This window comes from Paramormyrops kingsleyae, chromosome 10 (genome assembly GCF_048594095.1).
Source record: "Paramormyrops kingsleyae isolate MSU_618 chromosome 10, PKINGS_0.4, whole genome shotgun sequence".
In the NCBI taxonomy this organism is placed as follows: Eukaryota; Metazoa; Chordata; class Actinopteri; order Osteoglossiformes; family Mormyridae; genus Paramormyrops; species Paramormyrops kingsleyae.
Genome location: NC_132806.1, coordinates 32,545,078 through 32,567,607, shown reverse-complemented (window position 1 = coordinate 32,567,607; position 22,530 = coordinate 32,545,078). Strand labels below are relative to the sequence as shown.

Sequence of the window (22,530 nt, the reverse complement as noted above, 5' to 3'; positions counted from 1 at the left end):
AAAGGAATTAGATGGAAATTATCAGGATATAAATGGCATGACTTTCACAATAAAAGCAGCCTCAAAAAAAAAAAAAAAAAAAACCATCAGCTCTAACTGCTGTCAAAATGTCCGTCTCGGACATAATCCTAGAAATTCTCCATTCAGGCAAAGGAACATTTCTCACACTTAAACATCACCCGTACTCTCAGGAATTTTAAAACTTATTTATTAATTCTTCTTCCAGGTCATGGATGTCAACGCAAAAATGTAACTGCAGGACTTAAGCACGACCAATAAAATGTCTGTGTGTAAAATGAACCAAACAGCAAGCAAAGATGGCAGGTGTCTGCAGGGCACACCTGGAGTGTGTTGGGGTGCCACACACGTACTACACTGAAAGGCAGCTTGTGCCATTAATAAAAGTATGCATGGTCCTTCAGTCGTACATTCTGCAGTTAACCAAACAAAGCAGTTTATTTAAAAAAATCAGTTTTTTAAAAAAAATTTAACCAGATGAGGGGTTACAACAGAGGCTGAGCCCACTTTACCACTACAGATAAGCACATTTCTTTAATCCTTCCACAACAGCACTGAAACTAGCATTTTAAATTAGGTCATACAAGCAAATGGGTAACCATGCGTTGAGTAAACGAGAGATACCACTCTGGTTTTCTTCAGGAACACCAAGGTGTATCAACAGAGTAGTGCAGCTAAGGTGTGAAGCAACCCTTTCAGCAAAGCCTCACAGCTCATTTCTCCTCACACCACTGGTTCTCTTTGCGAACCTGGAACGAGCACAAGACAAGACAGTGAAATGCATCATCTGACAAGACAACACTGATGCTCTTATCGTTCCCTTCTCAAAAGTGAGGAAAGGCAACAAAAAAAGAACAACATACCTGTGCTTCTTCTTCTTCAGTGAAATCATTTTTAATGTTAAATGTCTTCCTTATTTCCTCAGGAGTTTTACCTTTGATCATATTTGCAACAGTCTTGCATGTCACATCTAGTAATCCCTTAATGTCCAAATAGTTTGCTGCCTAAAAAAGATTTTAGGAGAAGGACGTAAATGTTACAGCAACTCAACTGGACATGACAACAGCAGCAGCCTTCATTTAAAATGTTTCATAATCAGGTGATCGAGGTTTGTTTCACTGCCCAGTATGTTTGTGACATACGGTTGAGACAGCAAAAAACAGTGAAAACAAGCAATGTCCCATAATGCAGTCAGATTAGTGACATCAACACAGAAGCATTTAGTGACACACCTACCAAAATAAGTTCAAAAAGTGTTCCCTGGTCAACTTTTAGGAACTCCTGGTCCCACACAGGGATATCATCAGTTCTCTTCTCTTTGTTCTCATCATCTTCAGGAGGAGGAGGGTCATCTTTGTGGTGAGTGCACCACTGGATCACCTTAATCATACCAAAGAATAAGGCATCACAAACAGCAAGATTTAAATTAGGTCATACAAGCAAATGGGTAACCATGCGTTGGTGAAAGGTCATATCTGCCATTAGGCACTTTATCAAAACCAAATAATGTTTTTATGTACACCCTAGAACAGTGTTTGCCAATCCAGTCCTTGGGGACCCACAGACAGTCCATGTTTTTGGTAGGAAGCTGGGAGGGAGCAAAAACATGGACCTGTGTGGTCCCTGAGGACAGGATTGGGGAACGCTGCCCTACAGAGTGCATCGCATACACAGGATGATTAGTTGAACTGCCTCTGAACTCACAAGCTATACATATTGTACCTTTTTAAGGATGGCTGCATTTACATTAGGAAGTGGAACAGGGTCGTCATCTCCTTCATCGTCCATCCCTAAATCTACAGTAAAACAAAAATACCACATTACCGATAGCTACCTGAAAAAAACACCATTTCATCAGTAATGGAGACCTTATGATAGACACTACCTCAAATGTTTACCAGAAATATACACCAATTCAACCTTGCAGATCATGTCAAGGAAAATATTGTTTTGAAAAATCTCATTGTTCGATGATTCAGGTATATTGCAGCATTAAGTGTTCAAGTTCGAAATGTGTTACTAAACCTTTTAACGTTTGCTATGAAATTCATGAATAAGGTCTTGTTTTCGAATAGTTACCAAGAGTTTCTCTCACCTTCCAGCATAGTTTTTATGGTCACAGACTGTTTCGCAATTTCAACGTCCACTTCAAATATCTCCCCATCCGAACTTTGCAGTTTAATAGTAGGCATCTATTATAAAAAGAAAAAACCCCGATATCAAACACAAACGATACCAGCTCTTACAGTGCAGATGGTTTTCCATCAAGTTCGTTAGCTACCATCACTTTTTAAATTGTTAATCCGCTTCCCGATATCATACATGATGTAAGGTCACAGCCATCATGATAAATCAATTAAATAATTTACTATTTTTAAAAAGTGTTATTCAAAAGCCATTTCCTGAAGAACTACAATGTTCAGAACAGCCATTTAGAAATAGGTACGAAGACGTTTTTACCTCGGACAGGTTAGCGAGTCGCGGTACGCTGTACGAAAACAAGGCCAATACCTCACTTTACATCTGACGAAACAATACCAGCTATTCCTCGGACTACAGAATATTTACATTACATATGACTGCCAACGAGAACATGGATAAGGTGGGAAAACTTACTCCTATTGAAAAGATTTCGACCCAAAAACGAAGCCAAACCACACGCCGCCTCGGTCTCGCCGACAGTCCGTAGTGTTGTCAGATGACGTACGGCCGACTGCGTTTCTGTTAGTGAGCTTCATATAGAAGGCTTAGTGATGCCTACACTTTTATTACTGATTTACACGTGATTTTAGTCTGTGTCATTTTTTTGCGAAAATGCGGTAGCATATATTTAATCACATGTGAACAAGAAAGTATAATATAGTTACATTTTATTAATCAGGCAAATATAAGGGCAGCCATAGGTGTTCCGCCTGTTTGGTTACTGCTCTCATCGATTGAACTGACGTCAAAGTTGCTTACAGAAACACATCGTTTAAAGGAGAAATGTCCTTAATAATCTTTTGTTAATTGAAATACACCACGCGGCGTCATGCCACAATCAACCAAGTCTGAAATACGTCAAGTAGAATAGATGGTGTCGCTGTTGGCCTATACTTATTTTTAATTCGACACAAGTCTACACATCCATTACCATGTATTTAGGAGTTTTTTTTGTCTTGTAAGTAGTCTGTAGGGTTTTCAAACTACTCCAAACGCGTTGGACGTAGCTGATTTTAGGTTTATAATGGGATGTAGATTTACCGTAAGATTTTACTCGCGTGAGCGAGACGCCGGATGCGTGAGACTTGGCAGCTCCGATTCTAATCACTGTTAGTGTTGCTAATATATTTCTCATATATTTCTTTTTATCCTTAAAAAAGATTTCTAAAAAGTTAATCGTCGTAACATGAAAACATAGTAATATGTTACTAAATGTAATAAACATTACATGCCATTTTGTGCGCTGGCAACTTAGTTGCATGGTTCAGTTGTAAGGTTCTAACTATCTAAGTTGCCAACGTGCTTTTGGGAAATGCATCCCGGGTCCCCAGTCCACATTTTTGCCCCCTCTTTATGCTTTGCCAGACAGTCCACATTTTTGCTCCCTCCCAGCTCCCTTAGAGCATGAACGTGGACTGGGGTGTCCCAGATGACTGGGCGTCGCCGCCATTAAATGTCCCCCTCACATTGCATAATTATTTGTTTGCCCCCCACATTTAACATAAAATATTAGTTCACCCAGCGCTGTTTCTATTGCTTTGCGAAAGAATCCATTCCACTTGATTGATATGATATGTTCAGCATGATTGTGATTGTATTTGCTTCACTTTAGAGAAAAGACATTGATTTGTCAGCATCATTAACCTTTGTGGAGGGAGTCACCAAAAGAATGAATGTAATGAGGAAACATAAAGAGTTCAAGGTGTTTTTTACAAAAGCAGAAGGGTAAGCTGAGGGGGCTGGCATTCAGGTACCAGCTGAAACATCAGGACAATTCAGATGCATGAAGGTACCTCAAATTACTATGTTCGGCTGCCAGTCTGCTACAGAGGACTGCCAAGCCCAAATCCTGGAGGAGAACTCCCAGGGAAGGTGTCCTTTGACTTTCCTAGTAGACTCTCCCAGGAGCTACACTAGGGATTCATGCGGAATGATCACACCCCAACTTGGTCAGACCTCTTAGGTTCTCACTGCTTTACTGTGCAAAGTCATTGGAAAGTCAGGGCAACACTGTCATGTGTCATATCTGTTAGGCATGTGTGCCAATTTAATGATGCAGAGGAAGAAAATGTTGTGACGGAACTCAAGATGTTCCACTCCTCCTGGTCTCTTCCATCCAGCAATTTGGAAGCTGTGCTGAGGCACCTCAAAGACAATGATGTGGACGCGATTTTCTCACATCTAATCAAACTCCTCAAACGATACAGAATATTACCAGTGACCACTGCTTCATTGAAACGATCATTTTCCACGATGAATCTGATCGTAAAAACAGATGTGAGGAAGGAAGATCATCTGCTCTTCTGCTGCCTTGAATAGAGAGGGATACCCCGACTGACCACCACAGGGGGGTCACGGACACCTCAAGGCGTGGCCCACAATGATTCAACCCCTCATCTCCCTTCCTCACTAACCTCCCACATATGTTTATGTGCATGCACGTGCTTTTGTGAAATGACTGTTCCAAACAGTAATACTTCAGAAGTTTTAGTTAAGCATTTTCAAGTTTATAGTTGCCTGTGTGACTTTATAACAAAGTGTTGTTATACTTAGTCGGCGATTGAAATTCTTAGTGGGGTTAAACACTACTTCACCATACATACCGTACCATTCTCCTCGCACCAGCCAACAGTGTGTGAATCACGTCACGGAACCTCTAATTTTCAACATGGTACAGATGCAGGTCTTTGCAAATAACGCAGGCAATGAATGTCATCATCCATTTAGCTTGGTCACTACTGCTTGGGAGTTTAAAGGTTTAAAGTTGTCTCAGGGGTTTAAATGCCTTGCATGCATAGGTGCAGATTTAAGATCATCCAACTAGGGGTGGAGTCAGGAAAGAGTGTGGAGATCTTACCACAATCAGGGCTGGGTTGGCTATCTAAATGGCACCAGGAGCAATTTATATAGATATGAATTATAACAAAATCAAATCACACTACAGTTTGAAGGAGCAACCTCAACTTTATTATATTCACAGAGCCTTCAATACATACAACAGCCCATAAGTGTTAGGATTACCATTCCCCACAATAACTCGCTTCCCCATCTACTCTACAAATTGGAATTGGGCGCCTTCAAGAATGTCTTCACAGATGATGGAAATAGCTGCATATAATTTCTACATGAGTAACAAAGAGGGGGGAAAAAAGTTCAGCAAAACTGTGAAACGTGATAAAAATGAATGTGCAAAGTGCAGACAAACAAATTCTACTTAGTAATCCCCAAGAGAGGGACTTCACACAGAACAGGCCTTTGTACACCAGTATACCAGCAGGAAAAGCAATACTCACTGCTGATCTTTCTGCTCCCAGCAGTCAAGCCCAGTGCACAGCCAAACTTTAACTATAGGAGTCAGATCTAATTACAAGGTCCCAAGGTCATATTTTCAGTTTCAAGAATGACTAAGAATGCAAATTAACAGAGCTAGCATGAACGTGACATAACAGATCTGGTTCGCAGTGGAGCATGCACAAAAGCAGTGCATATCTTTCAAGGTCTAAATGCTGGACAGAGGCTTTTGCTTCACATTTTGAATATGGCACACCTTTTGGTCCAAAATGTAGGTGACTCCAGATTACTTAAATTGCTTTTATACTGTTGCCCTTCTGCAGTCTTCTCACACCATGACTAATACTTGTAGCAGTGCTGGAGAGGCACAAAGATGGACGGCCCTTTTACAGGAAGTAGTCTGGAGTTCGACGTGTCACATGGGGCTCTCCTCTGCGGGGTGCCGGGTCGAACTGCAGGCTGTGCATGGCACGCACGGATACACGCACACACGCACACGCACACGCACACACACACACACAAAAAGGACAGAAGCATAATCAGTGCCTAAAGGCAGAACATCAAGACTCCATAATTTGAAACAGTAGCTGGAAGTGTTGAACATTACAACAATCAAATGGTTGCTTGTATACAATAAGCAGTATTAAAAACATGAAAACCAACTCAAAATACTTACAAAGAGTATTTAAGAGTGTCATCAAGTTCCATAATGGCGGCCTGGTTGCCACAGCGATAACAGTAATTTGGTGCACTAAATATTGTTACAACATTGCGGTCGTGACACCAGTTGTATCCCTGTAATAAAAAGCAGAAAAGCCGTTTGAAAACATGACAGCTGGTAAACATGCACATCAAGGAATGACATTTTCAATCTCCGGCTGAGAAACCCTGCTTTAGAAGCAGGCTTTGAGCGGAAGGTGTTTAAACAGCAGGACCAGCAGAGAAACACCTTCAGCTTCTACGGTTTCTAGCTGCCTAGAAGCACGTTTTATGAATCAAATTTGGGGTCAACTGCAGCCACATATCAAAGGTAACGGTGTCTCGAAACAGAAGATGGCCTGGGCGCACACAGCTCACCTCCATCACCAGCTGGTGAGCCCTTGACACCAAGGTAAGGCCGTTGGCGTGGTTGAACGTCTCAGAGATGTCCTGCCCAAAGGTGTAGCCAGCACCCCTTGGGGAGATGCCCCAACCTCCGCGATCGTCCGGGTCGGACCACAGCAGGTCACACATGGGTCCCTGAAGCAGCGAGATTTCAACACCAGTCCGTAGGACTGTATGTGCAGTGGTGGCGACGCAGCACACAGCTCAAAGGCTAGGGGGCGCCATACCTCATGTGGGACTTCCTGCAAGCGATCCAGCGCTCGGATGTGGTCTAGCGTGTCTATAGATGGTGACAGTCCTCCATGAAGGCAGAAAATCTAACAAATAAGAATGGATCACGCACCATTTAGACTGAAGTCCTGTCAAGGGCAGACTTACATTGTATCGAGTAACATCCGCTCATACTTATGTCCCATAGAAACCTCAATGCAATTTATTGAGAGACGCACAAAGAAGACATTAGTGGACGTATTTTACCACGTGCGCGGCAAGAACCAAAACAAACCGAATATGGTGCCTCTACAGCTGTGTACTTAAATTTGCGCAATATGGTATCTTATGTTGTACAGTATATATGACCTTGCCCCTGTAATGATCGAGGTTTGTCCAGATTATGTCCGAACCTCCGGTAGGAAACAGATGAAAGTCAATAGATACCTGTACATGAAAACAGTTAAAAGGAAGAGACACATTCTTACCTGACCGTCTACCAGAGCAGTGAGGGGAAGGTAATCGAAGAGGTCCGTGAAGTACTTCCACACATTCGCATTGCCGTATTTCCTTAAACACTCATCATAAAAGCCATATACTTGTGTAATTTGTCTGCTTTCGTGGTTCCCTCGAAGAATCGTGATACGTTCACGGTATCTAACCTGAAACGGGGAGGGGGGTGCGATTTTTAGGTGAATTTATAAAAATAACGAAATGGCAAATTTATTACAGCGACATTTACCTAAAATAGTTATAGGAAAGAAATATTAACAGGAATTAACCCTGTAACCTGGGCGATAGAACACAGGGCCCTGCAAAGCGGCCCACAGGCCATGAGCCACACAAAGCGTGGTCAGATATTACCCTCTACGCTTTGCCTCCTGTGTGCCAGCAATAGGAAGAGCTACAGATGCTGCTGAAAGGGTTAGTGGCTTAAAAACCATTCAGATTTGAAATGCGCCCTAAAAGTACCAATTCAAAACATGTTTTGGCTCTGAGAAGCGGTTAGTTATTTTAACTGGCTTTTTGTGATGTATGCCTTCATATTTCTATACACACAAGCCTTAAGGCCGTTTCACACACAAGAAAAACAACAAAAATAACATAATTCTGAAATGAGTAGATTAGGACTCAGAGTACCCAAGTGACAGGCAAAGACAGTAATCATCTCCTGAAAATGCTACTCTACTCATTTAAAAAGGATTTATCTCCCACCCCCACCCCCCACCATCCAGTATCACTGTTTCCAATTCAGTATATTATTCGATTATCAGTTTCTCGTTACCATGTTACAGTACTTCTGCTATACATATCAGGGGTCTGAGAGTAAATCCCAAGGTGGCTTTACCTTACCTTCAGGGTGACAAGCAGTGTGACTGTTTCCACAGAGTAGTACCCTCTGTCAACATAATCACCCATAAAAAGGTAGTTTGTGTCTGGCGATTTCCCTCCGATTTTGAAGAGCTCCATCAGGTCATGGAATTGGCCATGGACGTCTCCACATACTGTGACCGGACACCTCACCTCCTGCACATTGGACTCCTTCGTTAGGATTTCCTTAGCCTGGAAGAAAAATGACAATTTGACAAAATGACAATTTGTCTCAATTTGAGACAAGTTTGCACACGGACATGAAATCACCAATAAACTACGTCCATGTATCCAACATTTTATATGTACATACTGCTTTTGAAAACTTTTACGCTTTATAATTTCAGGAACATTGGTTGAGGCGTTAGATTCGCTGCTGGTATTAACACTAATGGCACATTAGCTTTCACAAAGGGCTGCATACCCAGAAGTACGTCTGGCTTGGAGGTTAAAGGGGTTAGACTTTCATTGACGTGGGAAACAGCAGTTCTAGTGTTAACTGGGGAGTTGTGCATTTCACCACACACCTTGCATGAAGACAGCAGGGCATATACAGGACTGTCACAGAAAATTAGAATATTGTGATAAAGTTCTTTATTGTCTGTAATGCAATTAAAAAAACAAAAATGTCATACATTCTGGATTCATTACACATCAACTGAAATATTGCAAGCCTTTTATTGTTTTAATAGTGCTGATTATGCCATACAGCTTAGGAAAACTCAAAAATCCCATCTCAGAAAATTAGAATATTTCCTCAGTCCAAGTAAAAAAATAAGATTTGTAACAGCAAAACAAAATCAAACATTTGAAAATGTCAATTAATGCACTCAGTACTTGGTTGGGAATCCTTTTGCACGGATTACTGCATCAATTCGGCGTGGCATGGAGGCAATCAACCTGTGGCATTGCTGATGTGTTATGGATGCCCAGGATGCTTCAATAGCGGCCTTTAGCTCAACTGCATTATTGGGTCTGGTGTGTTTCAGCTTCCTCTTCACAATACCCCACAAATTCTCTATAGGGTTCAGGTCAGGGGAGTTGGCAGGCCAATCGAGGACAGTGATGCCATGGTCAATACACCAGTTACTGGTGGTTTTGGCACTGTGGGCAGGTGCCAGATCATGCTGGAAAATGAAATCATTATCTCCATAGAGCTGTTCAACAGATGGAAGCATGTAGTGCTCCAAAATCTCTTGGTACACAGCTGCATTGACTCTGGACTTGATGAAACACAACGGACCAACACCAGCAGCTGACACAGCTCCCCAAACCATTGCTGACTGTGGGAACTTCACACTGGATTTCAAGCAACTTGGATTTTGCTCCTCTCCAGCCTTCCTCCAGACTCTAGCGCCTTGACTTCCAAATGAAATACAAAACTTGCTTTCATCTGAAAACAGGACTCTGGACCACTCTGCAATTGTCCAGTGCTTCTTTTCCATAGCCCAGGTCAGACGCTTCTTCCGTTGTCTTGAGTTCAGGAGTGGCTTGACCATGGGAATACGGCTATTGTAGCCCATTTCCCGGACACGTCTGTGAACAGTGGCTTTTGATACCTGAACTCCGGCTTCAGTCCACTGTCTTTGAAGCTCACCCAAATTCTGGAAGCGGCTCTTCTTCACAATGCTGTTAAGTCTGCGGTCCTCTCTCTTGGTTGTGCAGCGTTTCCTGCCACATTTCTTCCTTCCAACAGACTTTTTGTGAATGTGCTTTGAAACTGCACTCTGTGAACAGCCTGCTCTTTTGGAGATTTCTTTTTGTGTCTTACCCTCCTGATGGAGAGTGTCAATGATGGTCCTCTGGACAGCAGTCAGGTCAGCAGTCTTCCCCATACTTGTGATTTAGTTTACTGAACCAAGCTGACTGTTTTTAAAGGCTCAGGGAAACCCTTGCAGGTGTTTCGAGTTAATTAGACGATTCAAGTGATTAGTTAAATAGCCTGCTAGTATAGTTTTTCATGATATTCTAATTTTTTGACATAGGATTTTTGAGTTTTCCTAAGCTGTATGGCATAATCAGCACTATTAAAACAATAAAAGGCTTGCAATATTTCAGTTGATGTGTAATGAATCCAGAATGTATGACATTTTTGTTTTTTTAATTGCATTACGGACAATAAAGAACTTTATCACAATATTCTAATTTTCTGTGACAGTCCTGTATATGTTGATTTAGTTTATATGCTTTAGTTTTTAATTTTGTACTACATATATGTAGCCAGGTTATTTTTTTAAAATGTGTATAATTACACAAAATCTGTTTATTTTGAATTTGTTAATTTGCTACATGGCGTCAGAGAGTGTTTAATGGAAAATTCACACAACACAGATAAACCGCTTACATGTACTATATAAGGACAAGTATTCAGATTACAGTTGAAGCTTTGAAGAAAATAAAATAGGCTGTTGTATAATTAGGCTGTTCATTTCTTGCAGTGTTAATGGTATAGTGCAAATCCATACCATGGCACACAATTACACTGGTAATGACTGATACCATTGCACTGCCCACCCCTAACCCCATAACATAACAGGCATCACTGAGTCCCAACCCCAAGACAAACACAATCAATACTCTCTACTTCCATTTCCAATAGCAATTCTTGGTTTGCATCTGCAGGCTTCACTAACACTATCAAACTGCACATTGTGTCTTTTCAAGAATATGCTGCAAATCTATTATATAGAATGTCATAATGCTCAAATTGCAACATAATGATCAGTTATATAACTCCAATATTTCATAATAAAAATTCATCTTTTCATACGGACATATTTCCTAATGACAATTTTCAGAATGAGCTTTTATTTCACAATGCCACTTTTCATAACGAATCAGCGCTCCATAAATCACTTAGAAGGGGAACGGCACCAAACTTGTGACTGGATGAAGCCTTCTCTGAATGTTCCCATGGGGGCTGAAGTCAGCACGAGTTGTGCAACAACCTTAATTCTACAATTTATAACAAGCTCTACAATTTAATGATAGTTAAGACTGTCTAGTTTGGGCCTGTATGACAAAGCAGGTGTAGGCAGGTTAACTTGTCAGATTTAAGGTACCCCAGTTTAAATGGACTTTACCTTTGTTCACTTACATTTAGCCCAGATTACAATAAATCTGACAAGTTACCCGGCTAAACAAGAAATCCTGCTTCGTGATACAGGCTCTGGTATGAACTCTTGTTGCCCTCCCGGACTTTTAGTTATCAGACTGCTGTCAGACTCACTGATAGCCTGTGTGGTACATTTGTGAAATTTTACAAAAATGAGCGAGGAGGGGAAAAATCAACAAGAACTGGTCACCAAATGACATTCTTCCACTGCTGTATGGAAATACAATAACTGTACTTTGGATTCCAAAGAGACGATATTGGGCAGAAGGCAACAACATCTCAGCACTGCTTTGTGTCTGTTGGCACAACCTGTAGCAACTTAATCGACAGACTCGACTGATAGGTAGGTTCCATCTGGCTATAGCTCATTTTGGGTAAATTTTTTAACTTATTTTTTAGTTTGATAAATATCGTAAAATTTAATGCGAAATTTTCAAATATCGCATTGCAATACCGTCCAGTCCTACTCGATGCATGCAATGTGTATATTATACGTGTAAACATGCACACACGGACATGCATGCACATTATTATTATTGTTATCATTATGAATGCCTGTTATATGGCGTATTCTTGTTAAGCCTTCGATTTAACGGTGATCATCCTGAGATGCAGGAATCAGACAGTAAACAAAAATCCTTAAATCAATGTAACCTGACAGATAAGCTACACTCCTACAAGAGTCTAAGGGCACATATCTATACGATTCATTTTTAGTATTATGGCGTTCTATTGTATTATACAGGTACAGCTGATGTGTATGGTTTCAATGATGCTGCATTTATAACCCAGTCAGCTCAGCTGACAGACAACAGCAAAGACAGTATATTATTCATTTATGTGTGTATTATTTAGCTACGTTTCCATGGGCTTGCTGTGTCCAATGCATTGCATCATCCGCTAGTTACAATGCCATGCACGTGAATGAACCATATAAATCAATGATAAAACTAATTACCAAGTACGATACGATACGATATTAGGGGGGAATGGTCCGTTCAACCGTTATCGCCGCCATTTTAGCGATATCCTGGGTTAAACACGAAATGCTTTTTTTAAAAATATTGAATTTGCACTTAAACCGTCATTGCGACGTTACCCTGCAAGTTAGACGGCCGGCCGCAATCGACTTATTAGACTACAAATTTCTAAGGCATGGATTAAAATGTAAGACTGGTGAGAAAATCTGACCGCATAAAACGAAGCCTGTGCAATTGCACCGCTAGTTCAAATGATCAGGGAGACGCATTTATTAGCCTTACATGCAGTTTAATAAGCACTGTGGGGCCGGGGGTCGCCCTTGGTATGGCAGCGGAGCAGCAGCGGCCGCTTTCAAAAACGCCCCTTAGAGAGCAGCCACAAGACAAAATGGGAAAATGAGGCGATTCCACCGGCGAGGCCTTTGCAGGTCGCCCTCAATGGACAGTGACCCATCATGATCACTGGACTCAGTTAACAGTGAAAGCAGACGGCGCCGGCTGCACGGCACACCGATTCCGCCATCTTCCCCCAGCATGGGCGGCGAAGGCACAGCGAACGGCGCGCCAACACCGGGAAGGAGTGACGGCGAAGCGCGGCCAGAGACGTTACCTTCTCACATAGCGTCTTGACTTGACCTTCCGACAACTGTTTGCATTCGTTGAGCTGCTCGATCCACTGATCCAGCTCCTTCGTGAACGCCTTCTCATCCATGGCTGGCTCTCGGCGACAAGCTAGCGAACACAAGCCAGCTCTCTCCTTAGACAGAGGTTACCGGGGAGGGAAAATGAGGCGAGGATACGAAGGCAAGCTACTCTCTTTCCTGTCCTTTCTCCCACATCGAAGTACAACGACGAGCTGATGTGGCCTCGATCAGCGCGAAAGCCGCACGCGACACTGGCGAGGAGGAATAATTACCAGTGAAAGGGGGGGGGGGCGCAAATCAAAGCACCAAAATGGAAAACAGCTCCCACCCGCTTCCCCGCTTGACGTCACCGGCCCCCTTTCTCGCTTCCTCGCCGAAGTGCCCCGAAGGCTGTCACACATTAAACTGCTGCCGCCATTTGGCTGGGAGGTACTCCCGCAGGACTCCAGTCACGCAGGCTCCACGATTTCTGACAGGATTTCTGACAGATGTAGGGATGCAAATTCAAACATACAAAAAGAGAAATTTTGTAGACATTTTGATTTAGCTTAACTCGATATTGAACACGGACGCATCTCACTTTCTACAGGTTTGTTAACTCTCATGCTTCTTGGCGTGGCACTCACACTGAGACTCTAACGCTCACGCAAGAAATCTTGCAGCAAATCTATATTTTCTCATTAGAAACCTAAAATTAGCTACATCAAAAGTGTTGGGGTAGTATGCAAATCCTACAGACAGTGTGGCCAGGTCCAGCAAAAATCTCCAGCCCTAGGTCTCCTTATTGGGAGCTGAAACTAGCCCAATATTTCTAATCCCAGTATGCCTATACTGTATCTCAAAGAAATAAACCAGTATTTTGCATGATGATCACATTATCATCATGTAAAACGGATGCACTTTCTTTACGCGGGGCTGCCAACTTTGGTCAGCTGGCTGGAGTGGGATTCTCAATCCGATACACGTCTGCACACACATGTATGCATATTTACACGTATGTAACAGTTGTTTTACCTTGTAAATAGTCTGTAGGGTTTGCAGACTACCCCCAACGCTTCTGATGTAGCCAGATTAGATTATGTTGCCATAAGATTGCTCGCGGATGAGTATGAAAGTTGAGTATTACGCCAGATGCGTTACAGTCTGTCGCTGACTTTCGGTGGCTAGTGATTCAGTATTACTCAGTATTAGGAGCCACTTGCATTCATAATAATTAATTTCTTTTTCTCCTTATGTTCCGCTGCCACGAAACATGAAAGTAACTCAAAAACCCGCAACCCCCAACTTCCTTGTTTTTCCCCGAAACTGTATTTTCAAAATAAAAACCGCAGACCTGGCAACTCTGCCTACAGACTACTTACAAGATAATAAACACGCATGCAAATGAGTCTGCAGCTTTGTCTTGAACTGAAAATCTCACGCCAGCCAGCTGACCAAAGTTGGCAACCCTGCTAATATTATTAAACGCATGCAAACTCATGGCAAGAGGGTTCATGATGTAAGTCATAGTCTGCTCAGTCTGGAACATCTGCTCAAAGTCACTGTGCACTTGAGCTGAGGTGTTGGCTTAAGTGCTTGATTAGAGAATCCTTCAGCGGGAGGCTTATATCACCAGGGAGCTCCACCGAGGGTCAGAGGAGATCCTTCAGCGGGAGGCTTATATCACCAGGGAGCTCCACCGAGGGTCACAGGAAATCCTTCAGCGGGAGGCTTATATCACCAGGGAGCTCCACCGAGGGTCAGAGGAGATCCTTCAGCGGGAGGCTTATATCACCAGGGAGCTCCACCGAGGGTCAGAGGAGATCCTTCAGCGGGAGGCTTATATCACCAGGGAGCTCCACCGAGGGTCAGAGGAGATCCTTCAGCGGGAGGCTTATATCACCAGGGAGCTCCACCGAGGGTCAGAGGAGATCCTTCAGCGGGAGGCTTATATCACCAGGGAGCTCCACCGAGGGTCACAGGAGATCCTTCAGCGGGAGGCTTATATCACCAGGGAGCTCCACCGAGGATCAGAGGAGATCCTTCAGCGGGAGGCTTATATCACCAGGGAGCTCCACCGAGGGCCACAGGAGATCCTTCAGCGGGAGGCTTATATCACCAAGGAGCTCCACCGAGGATCAGAGGAGATCCTTCAGCGGGAGGCTTATATCACCAGGGAGCTCCACCGAGGGTCAGAGGAGATCCTTCAGCGGGAGGCTTATATCACCAGGGAGCTCCACCGAGGGTCACAGGAGATCCTTCAGCGGGGGCTTATATCACCAGGGAGCTCCACCGAGGGTCAGAGGAGATCCTTCAGCGGGAGGCTTATATCACCAGGGAGCTCCACCGAGGGTCAGAGGAGATCCTTCAGCGGAGGCTTATATCACCAGGGAGCTCCACCGAGGGTCAGAGGAGATCCTTCAGCGGGAGGCTTATATCACCAGGGAGCTCCACCGAGGGTCAGAGGAGATCCTTCAGCGGGAGGCTTATATCACCAGGGAGCTCCACCGAGGGTCAGAGGAGATCCTTCAGCGGGAGGCTTATATCACCAGGGAGCTCCACCGAGGGTCAGAGGAGATCCTTCAGCGGGAGGCTTATATCACCAGGGAGCTCCACCGAGGGTCAGAGGAGATCCTTCAGCGGGAGGCTTATATCACCAGGGAGCTCCACCGAGGGTCAGAGGAGATCCTTCAGCGGGAGGCTTATATCACCAGGGAGCTCCACCGAGGGTCAGAGGAGATCCTTCAGCGGGAGGCTTATATCACCAGGGAGCTCCACCGAGGGCTACAGAAAATCTGCAATTAATGTTGTTAGATATCATTAGAAATCATTGTAGTGATTCAGTTTTACAGGCACAGGTTGTGTATTTGAGACTTTAAAAAGATCATTAAAAGAACATGGTTAATCCTTTTGTATTTGGATTTTAAGTAAACGAGACCCAATTGATCCTATAGCATTGAATATTTCCATGCTTTCTGCATGTAATGGTTTTCTTCAAAGCTGGGACAACGATTACCAGTCCTCAAGGCAGCCAGATGTCCCAGGACCAGTGAACCAAAGCAGCGAAAGGAGAGTGAGGTCACACAGAGCCGCCTTGGGCTGTGAGATGCTCCCGCCCCTTATACCAAGCTGAAGTCACTGTTATGTGACCCAGTGCCAAAACAGTAACCCTGCTTTCAGCACGAGTTTGAAAAGGGGCTATTAAGAAAGACGCTGAATTCTGAACGACCCCTCTGGCTGCGCTTCAGCTTGTCTGGCACAACGATCAACCCTGAGACCTTGAAGCTGTCGGTTGAAGATGCAGGTATCCAGGCTGGACACAAGAGGGTGCTACAAAGCCAGAGGAAACCTTATTTTTCAGATTTTTCAGTTTTGTGACGAACTCTGCTTTTAAAATCAGTAAAAAAAACAACAACAATAATTCCCAGGAAGTAGTGTGTCCTTGCAGTCCTAAGCTGCAGTGCATGTACTTGCGCTCCTGTGACAGTGGGACAGACAGCATGCATGCCACGCTTCCAGCTGGATCCTGCTGTATTTTGGGACATGTAAACACACCTCATACATACACTGCATACACTAGGTCAGGGATCCCCAGTGGAACTACTTGACCAGGACACTCACCTAATTGGTAACCATTATATATTTAATGGGGTACTGTATATGTGTGGGTTTTTGTTGACAGTGACTAGAAACTGGTTTGGAATAATGCATTGCAGCCTATGCTGTAGCGTATACGCTTGTTTGGACTATGCAGTTGACTGCATGATTATATTATCAGAAATGCATCTAAACCTTCAGTCCATGCTACTAATCATACTAACAATTACACCAAATCTATTGTTTAGGCAAATTTGCTTATTTACAGGATTGTTCTGAATGAAGAGGGGAAACAAGCCCAAGTATCTGGATTCATTCATAAACACAATGTGGGGCATTGACATGACCCATACTCATTACCGTAACATCAATTATCTCAAATTTTTATAATTAGTTTGAAGACAGACTCACATTACATTATTGTGTAAAAGATCGATTTTGACACTGCAGAGTTAAACAATTGGCAGTACAAAACAACTGAAGAAATGAAAGTACAACTAATTGTCTTTTGTGGGTAACTTGCAATAAAGTTGTAAGATTTTAAAACACTTGATCTAGTTTTGTGTTATTTGACTTATAATTCTGTACTGACTTAGTCATTAACTTAGAGAATATTATAATACTTGGAGATTTCAGTATACATGTTGACATAGAGGCTGATGCTTTCAGCAAAGTTACCTGTCCCTCCTGGACTCTGTTGGATGTCATCGGCATGCTACGGGACCAACACATGTGCACAATCATACTCACAGAGTTTACGTGGACCATGTATCTATCTGTCCATTGAATAAGTGCTTCTCTGATCATTTTCTAATCACCTTTGTGATTCAGTCACCCTCTTTGACTATGGCAGAGAAGATTATTATGACATGTCACCTAAATGGTAGAAATTCTGTGAGGATCCAGGCTGAGCTGTGGCGAGCAGAATGGCTTAATGTCGCAGGGAAGTGGTGAGTGGTGAGGAGCCGGCGGGTTCTGGATCTGCGGTGAGGGGCCGGCGGGTTCTGGATCTGCGGCGAGTGGTGAGGGGCCAGCGGGTTCTGGATCTGCAGTGAGTGGTGGGGATCTGGTGGGCTCTGCCTCTGTGATCGGTTCAGCACGCTCACCTCTTACTGGAGGGCCGCAGTCACTCTCAACATCCCAATCTGCTGATAGGGCTCCAATGCGCTCCACCCAACTCCCAGAAATGGGCCATTCTCTTCTGGGCAAGATGTGACGCAGCTTCCGCCAGTAAATCTAGGGTTTCCCTGAACAGAACGGTTCAGTCGTTGGTCAGAACTCAGGGTATCCTCTCCATCCCTCCCTGGGGTGGTTAGACAGTCATGGGTGCTGGGAGACAGGCGTTCAGTCCTACAGCTCCCTTAATTCAGAGAATGTGGTCACTGGGTGCGGGTGCCTCGAGGGAGGCATCGGACTGGGGAAGAGCTGGGTAGCTTGCAGAGTCCAGTCATTCTGTAACATCGGCAGGTTAGGACAGTAAGATAGGACCCAGCTCTTAATTCAGGTAAACAAACGCAGGAAAACAGTTAACAACAACAGGGAACAATGACCGGACTGAGAAACACAGGACAGGGTGGCATTTATATACTAACAAGAGGGTATCGAGGGACAAACATGGATTGTTAATCCTCCAAGACAGGTAGAGAAGGAGGTTGCAGGAGGACCAGCGCCGCCATCTGCTGGCCCTCAAACAGAATACGACAGGGAAGGCTAGAGCGGATCGTGACAGTTCTATAGGCCTGCTATAATCTCTGCACTTTTCCCTTTTTTGAACTTTTCCTTCAACAGCTCGGCCTGTAACCTAGGCGTCATCTTAGACACAAGCCTCTTATTCAAATCACATGTGGATGCAGTATCGAAGGTGCGCTTCCTACAGCTACATAACGTTGCCAAACGACGATGATTCCTTGCTATTCAAGACACTGAGAGACTAATACATGCCTTTATATACAGTAGGTTAGACTACTGTAATGCTGTGTTATCTGGGAGCAGCACACACTGCACATTAAACACCTTACAGCGTATTCAAAATGTACCAACTCAAATTGTAACCAGGAGCAGGAAGTATGAACGCAGAACCCCTGCTCTTAGTTCCCCGCACTGGCTTCCTGCTGGGTTCAGGACTGACTTCAAAGTTCTCCTACTTACATATAAGGCACTTAAAGGTCTAGCACCTGCCTACCTGACAGAATTATTTCAAGTTTATAAGCTGCATTCTACAGTCAGATCACAGAATGTAGGGTTTTAGGTGACACCGTCTGAGCTGGAGTCCTGGTTCGGTCCCATGGAGGGGTGACATCGTGGATGTGACTTACGAACTGCAACACCGTGGGTGCAGATCTCAGTCCGCCCCCCTACACAGGCCGGCATGGAGAACTGACTCATCGATGGATGATGGATGGAGGCTTTGCCCTTGACCACAATTCACACCCCGCTCTTAGCAAGCCAGCCCACTCTTTCGTTTTCAGTGATACACCAAATGGCACCTGCCCCTTGCCTTGTGTGTTTAACAGTTTGCTCAGCTACACAGTAGTGCATATGTGCACACATGCTAACCTTGGTGGTCTCCACTCCATACCTCAACAACTCTCAGGAACAGCATTTCACACCAGTAGCGTCACACTCTTATTATAAGGCACGCAACAGCAACAGCAACAACAACAGCAGCAGCAGAGCAGGTTTTTGTAGGCCAAGCCCCACCCACTTATCAAGGAAGAGGCGGAGCAAAGTCCCAAGCACCCCTAGCTGGATCCGATGACCTGGCAAAAGAACAGAGGCACACACACACAAACGCCCCAACGTGTGTGTTCATGTAACATTCATTTTCCCTGTTTTTCAATTATCCTTTGTAAATCAGGGGTGTCAATCTCCAGTCCTGGGGGGCCAGAGCCCTGTGTAGCTTAGTTCTTTCCCTGTCCCACCACAGATGATTCAGCTCAACAGCTATGTGGTAATTAGCACAAGAAGTTGAATCAGGTGTGTTGAACGAGGGGAAACCCAAAAATGTGCAGGGCTCCGGCCCCCCAGGACTCCAGTTTGACACCCCTGATGTAAGTAACGTAGGAATGTATTACATCACTGTCATGTAAAGCACCTTGGGTTGACTCTAGATAAAGACATTTTATAAAAATGTAACTGAACAAAAGTACAACGTGATTTATCTCAATCTATGGATTTACTGTCCTGATGGGGCACAGATGACGGTCCACAATGCAGCTTACAGACAGACGAGACTTTATTCTCAAACACAACTCGAAAGAACTAGAAAGCAAAGAGACCACAAGGGGTTTAAACAAAGGCAGGTAAGTAACACAAGATCTTACAAAGACTTCAACTAAGCACAAGGAAACAGTGAGCGAACACACAGACTCGGAGTAGGGTTCTCAGCGGGCAACATCCAAGAGCGACATGTGCAGTAGCTGCCAGAGGAAAAGGACATGGGTAGGTATGTAACACACGGGTAAGGGGATCTAACGAGGGACCTGTGCATTCCAGGAGGAAAATAATAATATAATATAATAATACAATATTGACGTTCACTTATTCAAAAAATTTAAACAATATAAAAAAACAGGGATATGCCATTTTTGTTGTAAATGTCTATGAATTCCTAAAAATAATTTGCTGGTTTAAACTTTGTTATTGGTGTCATATTAAAAAATGTTGCTCAGTGGTTTAGAATAAATTTCTGTTTCCAATAAAATTCTGTGGCTCCAGTGGTTTTGACTTTTTTTTAAAACATTCCAACTGGTTTGCCGACCCCTGACCTCAGGAAACACAAGGAGCACAACAGGATGAACCCCCACGAAACAGGGTACTTAGGGCAGCAACAGACACAATAGGACAGCGCCAGGACATATCCTGACATTTACGTCATGAAACCCAGCAGTTTCAATAACTGTGTATAGATTTTTAAATCCACTGTATGTATATGTCAGGTTTGCTCATCACAAAGATTTGGATTTATATAGTTTTAACCTAATGATTTTAAACATTACATGATTATTAGTGACAGATAGTGGTTCCAGCATCTTAGAAACAGCCAGCCTACTGGGATTTTTATGCAGTGTAGTGTCCACAGTTTACAGTGAATGGTGTGATAAATGAAAAGAAAATCAGTCAGGGGCAGTTTTGTGGCTGAAAATGTCTTTTTTACTGTTAAAGGTTAGAGGAGAATCGCCAGACTTGTTAAAGTTAACAGGATGCCCACAAGTGAAAAAGTAACAGCACTGGTGTGCAAAACTGAACTGTTGAAGTGGTCCTGAAGTGGTACTGCATTGGTATGCTATATGGACAAAAGTATTGGGACACCAGGCCATTTCACCTACAGAATCTTTGATGACATCCCATTCTAAACCCATAGGTGTCAGTATGGAGTCGGTCCCCCTTTGCAGTTATAATAGCTGCCATTCCTCTGGGGAGGCTTTCCTCAAGATTTTGCTGTGTAGGTGGGATTTTTTGCCCATTCATCGAGAAGAACTTGTGTGAGGTCAGGCACTGATGTTGGACACGAAGGCCTGGCTTCCAATCTCCATTCTAGTTCATCCCAAACATGTTTGATGGGCTTAAGGTCAGGGCTCTGTGTGGGCCAGTCAGGTTCTTCCACACCAAACTCACCCAACTATGTTTTTATGGACCTTGCTTTGTGCACTGGGGCACAGTCATGCTGGAACAGAATAGGGCCGCCTTCCCCAAACTGTTCCCACAAAGATGGAAGCATAGAATTGTCCAAAATGTCTTGGTATGCTGAAGCATTAAGAGTTTCCTCCACTGGAACTAAGGGGCCCAGCCCAACCCCTGAAAAACACCCCCATACCATTATCTCCCCTCCACCAAACCTTACAGCTGGCACAATGCAGTCAGGCTGTAACATTCATCTGGCATCTGCCAAACCCAGACTTGTCAGAAAAGTGTCACTCCACAGAACACATTTCTCCAGAGTGCACTGGCAGTGTGCTCTACACCACTGCATCTAACACTAGGTATTGAACTTGGTGATGTGAGGCTTGCGTGCAGCCGCTCGGCCATGGAAGCCCATTCCATGCTGGGGTTAATGCCAGAGGAAGTTTGGAACTCCACAGTTACTGAGTCAACAGAGCAATGGTGACATTTACACACTATGCGCCTCCGCAATCGGTTTACTATAGCTGACCGTGGAATATCTAGCGGGGGAAAAATTTCACAGACTGAAATATTGCAAAGGTACCACATTTGATTTCACTGAGCTCTTCAGAATGTTTGTAAACCTGACTGAATGGCTAGGTGCTTGATTTTATACACCTGTGGCAATGGGTCTGAATGAAACACCCGAATTCAGTGACTGAGAGGTGTGTGCCAATGCTTTCGTCCATGTAGTGTACACCTAGCTCAGTGTACGAAATGTGAAATTTAAAAATGAGAACATAAATGCAGTACACTTTGTACAATGAAATGTGACGCTGTGGCTTTCCCAAAAGAAATGTATGCAAATAAAAATATAGCTGCATAATACTTTTTTTCTGTAGAATATGCAGTCAGTTCAGGATTTCCCGATTATGCAGTTGCAGAAATCAATGAAAAATCAAGCAAATTCTGCGATATTTGCAAGAGCCTGCAATTTTTCAAGTTTATGGCAACTTCCCTGCAACAAAAAATTAGGAAAATTAACAAGCGGTTTGCACTTGGTCCATGAGTCACCCTGTGATGCCATGGCAGTGGGAATCCGTGTGTGATTTTTGCTGGTCTGCACTGTGGGATGACGAGCACCATGAAGTCATCTCATTCTCCAACAAAAATTAGGCTCCTGCAAAAGACTGTAAAACAATTGCTGAATGTTTTGCAAGGAAGTGGAGACAGTATTTTCTCTCTTTGCCATAGATGTAATATACTTATTTTCCTCTGTTTACTGATTATGTTTGACATTGATCAATGAAAAGATGTATTATGAAGTCATCTATTTAACTAGTATTTATGTTTGTACTAGTTAACATTTGTATTCATGATGGACATTTGTGCGCATTACTTTATATTGCTAATTTTA

The 22,530-nt window shown here is 43.5% G+C and overlaps 2 protein-coding genes across 3 annotated transcripts; both read right to left on the bottom strand.

Moving 5' to 3' along the window:
- Nucleotides 1–192: 192 nt before the first annotated feature.
- On the bottom strand, nt 193–2,793 carry LOC111847937 (S-phase kinase-associated protein 1). 2 transcript variants are annotated; one of them, XM_023819565.2, is made up of 6 exons: nt 2,635–2,793; nt 2,114–2,210; nt 1,741–1,814; nt 1,255–1,398; nt 882–1,022; nt 193–767 (listed from the first exon to the last, which is right to left on the bottom strand). In XM_023819565.2, the coding sequence occupies exons 2-6, from the start codon at nt 2,208–2,210 to the stop codon at nt 732–734; spliced, it is 492 nt and encodes a 163-aa protein (XP_023675333.1). In that variant the 5' UTR covers nt 2,635–2,793; the 3' UTR covers nt 193–731. The 2 variants fall into 2 exon arrangements, with proteins under 2 accessions (XP_023675333.1, XP_072573801.1); XM_072717700.1 differs by lacking the exon at nt 2,635–2,793 and adding an exon at nt 2,479–2,602.
- Nucleotides 2,794–5,164: 2,371 nt separating this feature from the next.
- On the bottom strand, nt 5,165–13,294 carry LOC111847940 (serine/threonine-protein phosphatase 2A catalytic subunit alpha isoform). The gene is made up of 7 exons (XM_023819570.2): nt 12,902–13,294; nt 8,179–8,388; nt 7,314–7,487; nt 6,843–6,932; nt 6,589–6,750; nt 6,188–6,306; nt 5,165–5,970 (listed from the first exon to the last, which is right to left on the bottom strand). The coding sequence occupies exons 1-7, from the start codon at nt 13,001–13,003 to the stop codon at nt 5,898–5,900; spliced, it is 930 nt and encodes a 309-aa protein (XP_023675338.1). The 5' UTR covers nt 13,004–13,294; the 3' UTR covers nt 5,165–5,897.
- Nucleotides 13,295–22,530: the final 9,236 nt, after the last annotated feature.

Bases quoted from the DNA above. Each gene is read 5' to 3' on its own strand.
- LOC111847937 (XM_023819565.2), bottom strand. From the start codon at position 2,210: ATGCCTACTATTAAACTGCAAAGTTCGGATGGGGAGATATTTGAAGTG. The intron at 1,023-1,254 runs GTAGGTGTGTCA...AATCTTTTTTAG, and splicing joins CACTTTTTGAACTTATTTTG to GCAGCAAACTATTTGGACAT. The intron at 768-881 runs GTATGTTGTTCT...TGCTCGTTCCAG, and splicing joins CTGAAGAAGAAGAAGCACAG to GTTCGCAAAGAGAACCAGTG.
- LOC111847940 (XM_023819570.2), bottom strand. From the start codon at position 13,003: ATGGATGAGAAGGCGTTCACGAAGGAGCTGGATCAGTGGATCGAGCAG. The intron at 7,488-8,178 runs GTAAGGTAAAGC...TCCCCGTTTCAG, and splicing joins CACTGCTTGTCACCCTGAAG to GTTAGATACCGTGAACGTAT. The intron at 6,751-6,842 runs GTATGGCGCCCC...TCGCTGCTTCAG, and splicing joins TGCAGGAAGTCCCACATGAG to GGACCCATGTGTGACCTGCT.